General features: G+C 41.3%; 1 protein-coding gene across 1 annotated transcript in view; it reads left to right on the top strand.

Annotated features, from left to right (window-relative positions):
* PHF21B (PHD finger protein 21B) overlaps positions 1-4,051 on the top strand; it is a 342,423-nt gene that overhangs the window by 286,884 nt on the left and 51,488 nt on the right. Inside the window, exon 4 of the mRNA XM_019515820.1 lies at positions 3,806-3,997. Within this exon, the coding sequence (XP_019371365.1) occupies positions 3,806-3,997 (192 nt within the window). The remainder of the gene's footprint in view (positions 1-3,805; positions 3,998-4,051) is intronic.

Raw genomic sequence — 4,051 nt, 5'->3', positions numbered from 1 at the left:
AACAAGATAAATTTATAAATTGCTTTGTGTTTTTATAATTGTATACAGTGTATGCATGGAATAGATACCAATGTATATGTAAAAATTATTTTTGCATTTTATTTTTATTTTTATTAAATAAACAGATAAAAACATACATATAGAAATATAATTAAATTTAAATTAAAAAAAATTAAAACAAGACCATTGTTAATAGATGGAATGACAAGTAGTTCTGAGTACAGGCTATTAAACTGATTTTTATCAATCTTGATTTGTTTTATGGATCTCAGTGGAACTTAACCAAACCAAATTTGAGATCTGTGTTAAACCAGTAATAGACCTGGTATTTTATTTCCAATTTATGCTGCTAAAAAGGGCCTACTTTTTCAGACATTAGGTAAATGGGTCAGAGTTAAGGTTAAATTTTCAACCATACTTATCATTCTTGACTTCCAGATGTTCTGTTTTTCATCCTTATAGATTTACTAATATTGGTTTCCTCATCATTATATTTCTGTAACTGACACATGATAAACTAATCACAGACAAATATATCAAGGTCTTGCTTAGGATGTAACATAAATAACAACAGGATAATGTAGTGAAATTATTGGAGTAGGAACTAGAGGACTTAGGTTAAGCATTTATGCCTCAATTTTCACCATTAGTAGACACGGGTAATATTTCCATAGAGTTTTTGTATATGTTATGGAGCTCAATTTATAGAACACTAATACCATATATGGTTCAAAATAGGAGTCCATAATTGATTTCTCTAGTTCATATTTAGTCCATATTCCTGAATTATTTCTTCAGAACAGCTGATCTGCTAACAGATTCATGTTTTAGACTTCTCTCTTAAAACATGTGAGCCTTTGTGCTTATCTAGTGTCTTTCCTCTGAAGTTGTTAAATTGATATTATAGAAAGCATATACAATATGACTAAGGGAGAGAGAAAGCTCAAGGAAGATTTATTCAGTATTAGATAATCAAATTAATTTTAAGACTGTGTTACTGAACTTTTTAAACTTAATATTTGGCACAAAAATAGTAGAGCTAACTTTGAGATCAAGAGTAGTAGTGTATCTTAGTGGACAGAGCATTGCATCGGGAGCCAGTTCCTGACCTGTCATGTCACCTTGGGTGAGATGCTTCACATTTCTGTGATTTTGCTTCCTCTCCTACTTTTTGTCACCTTTTCTGTTTAGATTGTGATCCCCTCAAAGCAGAAAGTATGCCGTGCTACATTACAAATGATATGTCTGTAAAGATATTTCCTATGCCTGCCAAAGGGTGTTTTTGCCTGAAAGCTTGCAATTAAAGAGATTTTTTTTGCTAAAATCTAGTTGGTCTAATAAAAGATATCACCTCTGCCACAATGTCTGTAATGCTGCAGTTAGTACGAGGGATCCTGAGGTCCTGATCAAAACTGAGGCCCCTGAGACCGTATAGTACAAATAATATAAATATGTTGTAATAGGCATAAGCACAGTATATAACTTCATGGGACTTCGTTGTCTCACCTAATGGTCTCCTTGGGGAGCAATGGATACACCCTTTGTTTGACACCATGCAAATGGACAGCCAGGCATCTTCATTTAATTATTCTCGTAAGCTGAAGACTGAAGCCAACATCTTTAGAATGCCTTTTGTAAACTAAAGTGTAGTGACATAGACAGCTGTTTTCAGTGCATGTCTGTTATAAAATGTCATCTCTCTTCACAGTAGGGAAGGTGCAAAAAGTGACAGACAAAATAAATACACAGGGAACTGACTGTTATATATGAGCACATTAATGAATGAGCTAGGAGCAAGGTTAACCTCATGAGTAGCAGTTTAAATTATTTATATTTAATCTTGAAACTGTACTTAACACATTGTTAAGTTAGCACCAGGTTGACAGGATGGTATTAATTACATTGGTAGAAGTCTATCACATTAACAGAGCACAAACACTGAATCCAAGCCTTCTGGTTTCAGAATCTCTGGTCTCATTTGTACAGTTGTTTGAGTTGCTTCCTTTTTCAGAGAGTCTCCCCTTTTTTGTCTATATTTAGAAGCTCCTGTTACAAACTCACTTAGCCTCAGTTTTGAATTAGCCCTTTACTCACAATTGTGAAACATCAAATCTGTTTCTTGTTGTATGAGCCTAAAAAAGAATGTTCTCCGTGCTTTCAGAAACTGTGTATCTTAAAAACGTAAGGATCTCCAGTCTACCAGTAGATACATAAGATATGCATTCCCTGAAATCCTGTAATGGTCCAGTTCCAACTGTGTAATTAATACCAAGAAAGGCATATCCTTCAGTGCAGGGCATTATTTCACTCTGAGGTGTTCATTCTTTTAAAAAGTATTTGGATTACTCATCACACTATTCAGTAAATGTGACTTGTAGGGGTGCACTGATAGAGATTTTGGGGGCTGATACTGATAGCCAATTTTTAAGGAAGCTTACTGGCTAATACCAATCTGATTTCCAATACTCAGACTGGCAGCTTGAAGAGCTGCGTGCAGCTGGTAAGTCTGTTGTAGTTCAAGGGGAGGGAGGAGAGAAGGGCCGTGGGGGGACAGATCAAGGCCCCTGCAGTGAGGGAGGAGTGGGGCTGGGGCTGGGGCTGGGGCTGGTGCAGGCATTGCCTGGGTGGGGCGGGGTGTGGAACGGAGCTGTATCTTGTCTGGAGGGCATGGGGGATGGCTCCCACCATTGCGTACAACCTGGGAGGGCATGGAGGTGGGGCATTTGCTTCCAGATCTGTGTAGGGCGGCGCAGGCTACATCTATGGGCTGGGGTCAGGGCTGCACTAAGCTCTTTCTGGCAGGGGCCGGGCTGGGCTGGGCTGTGATAGGGGTGGGTGATGGTGCTGGGAGGGAGCTATGAGGGGGCAGCAGCCACCCCAAAATTCACTGTAGGCCCCTCAACTTTCGTTCCCAGCACTGATGCTGCCTGCCGCAAGCACAGCCCCAGCCTGACCCCTCCCCACCATGCACCAGGAAGAGTCCAGCACAGCTCCGGCCCCAGCCCACAGTGGCAGCCCACCCAGCCTGCACCTTGCATAGATCTAGGGGAATTTGCCCTCCTTATGCCCTCCCAGGGTGTGCACACCAGTGGGAACCGCACACCCCCCGCACTTCCCAGACAAGCTATGACTCTGTCCCATGCCCTGTCCCACCTCGGCTGGGCAGCACCTGCTCCAGCCCCTGCCCCAGTTCCAGCCCCAGCTCCAGCTCCACTTCCCCCATCACTGCAGGGGCCTTGATATGCCCCCCACCACATCCCATCCCTCCCCACTCCCCTTCTCCCACAGCAGACTTACCAAGCCAAGCTGCCAGACTGCGTTCCTCACTGCCTATGTTCTGTGCTGTGGCTCCACACATGCACAGGCCATTTATCAGCCAAATTATCAGCCACATCAGGTCAATTTCTGATACAGTAAATATTCTTTATATAGGCACCAATCTGATATTGGACCTATGTATTGGTGCATCTCTAGTGACTTGAATAATGTTTGTATAGATATCGGCTAACAAAAGCAGGGAATTGATTTTTTTTCCTTTTGTTTAGTACTGCAGTAAGGTAAGGACTATGAAATAACTGGAAATACCACAGAATGTTGGGAATTTATATACAAGTACGTGATTGACTGATTGACTGTCTGTTTAGAATTGCTGTTATATTTTTCAAGACTCTACAGTTGCATGGTTAATACAGTTAGAAGTTGTTTAGGCCAGGCATATGTATAGCATGTATTTTGTGTTATTATGTTAATATGTACTGTTATTATGTAAGAGAATGTTTAATAATGTCTACTTCTCTCTTTTTAGGTTAGGCCAAAGACCCTGATTCCAGACAGCCTTCCTATTTCCCCGTGCAGAGACCAACCATCCAAACAGCCTCCTGCTTTCCAAAAGGCAACAGTAGTCAGCATCAAAAACCCCAGCCCTGCTCTCCCCACTGCCAATAACACTGTCAGCCATGTACAGACACTTAACAGCAAGTCACACGGTGTTGAGTCTGCATCCATTTCATCACCTCTGAGTAGTGCGGGTGTGGCCTATGCCATCATATCC

The sequence above is a fragment of the Gavialis gangeticus genome, unplaced genomic scaffold (genome assembly GCF_001723915.1).
Source record: "Gavialis gangeticus isolate Ggan-Ray unplaced genomic scaffold, GavGan_comp1, whole genome shotgun sequence".
NCBI classification, from domain to species: domain Eukaryota; kingdom Metazoa; phylum Chordata; order Crocodylia; family Gavialidae; genus Gavialis; species Gavialis gangeticus.
Note: the sequence above shows the minus strand (reverse complement) of the source record. Positions and strands in the feature narration are given on the sequence as shown.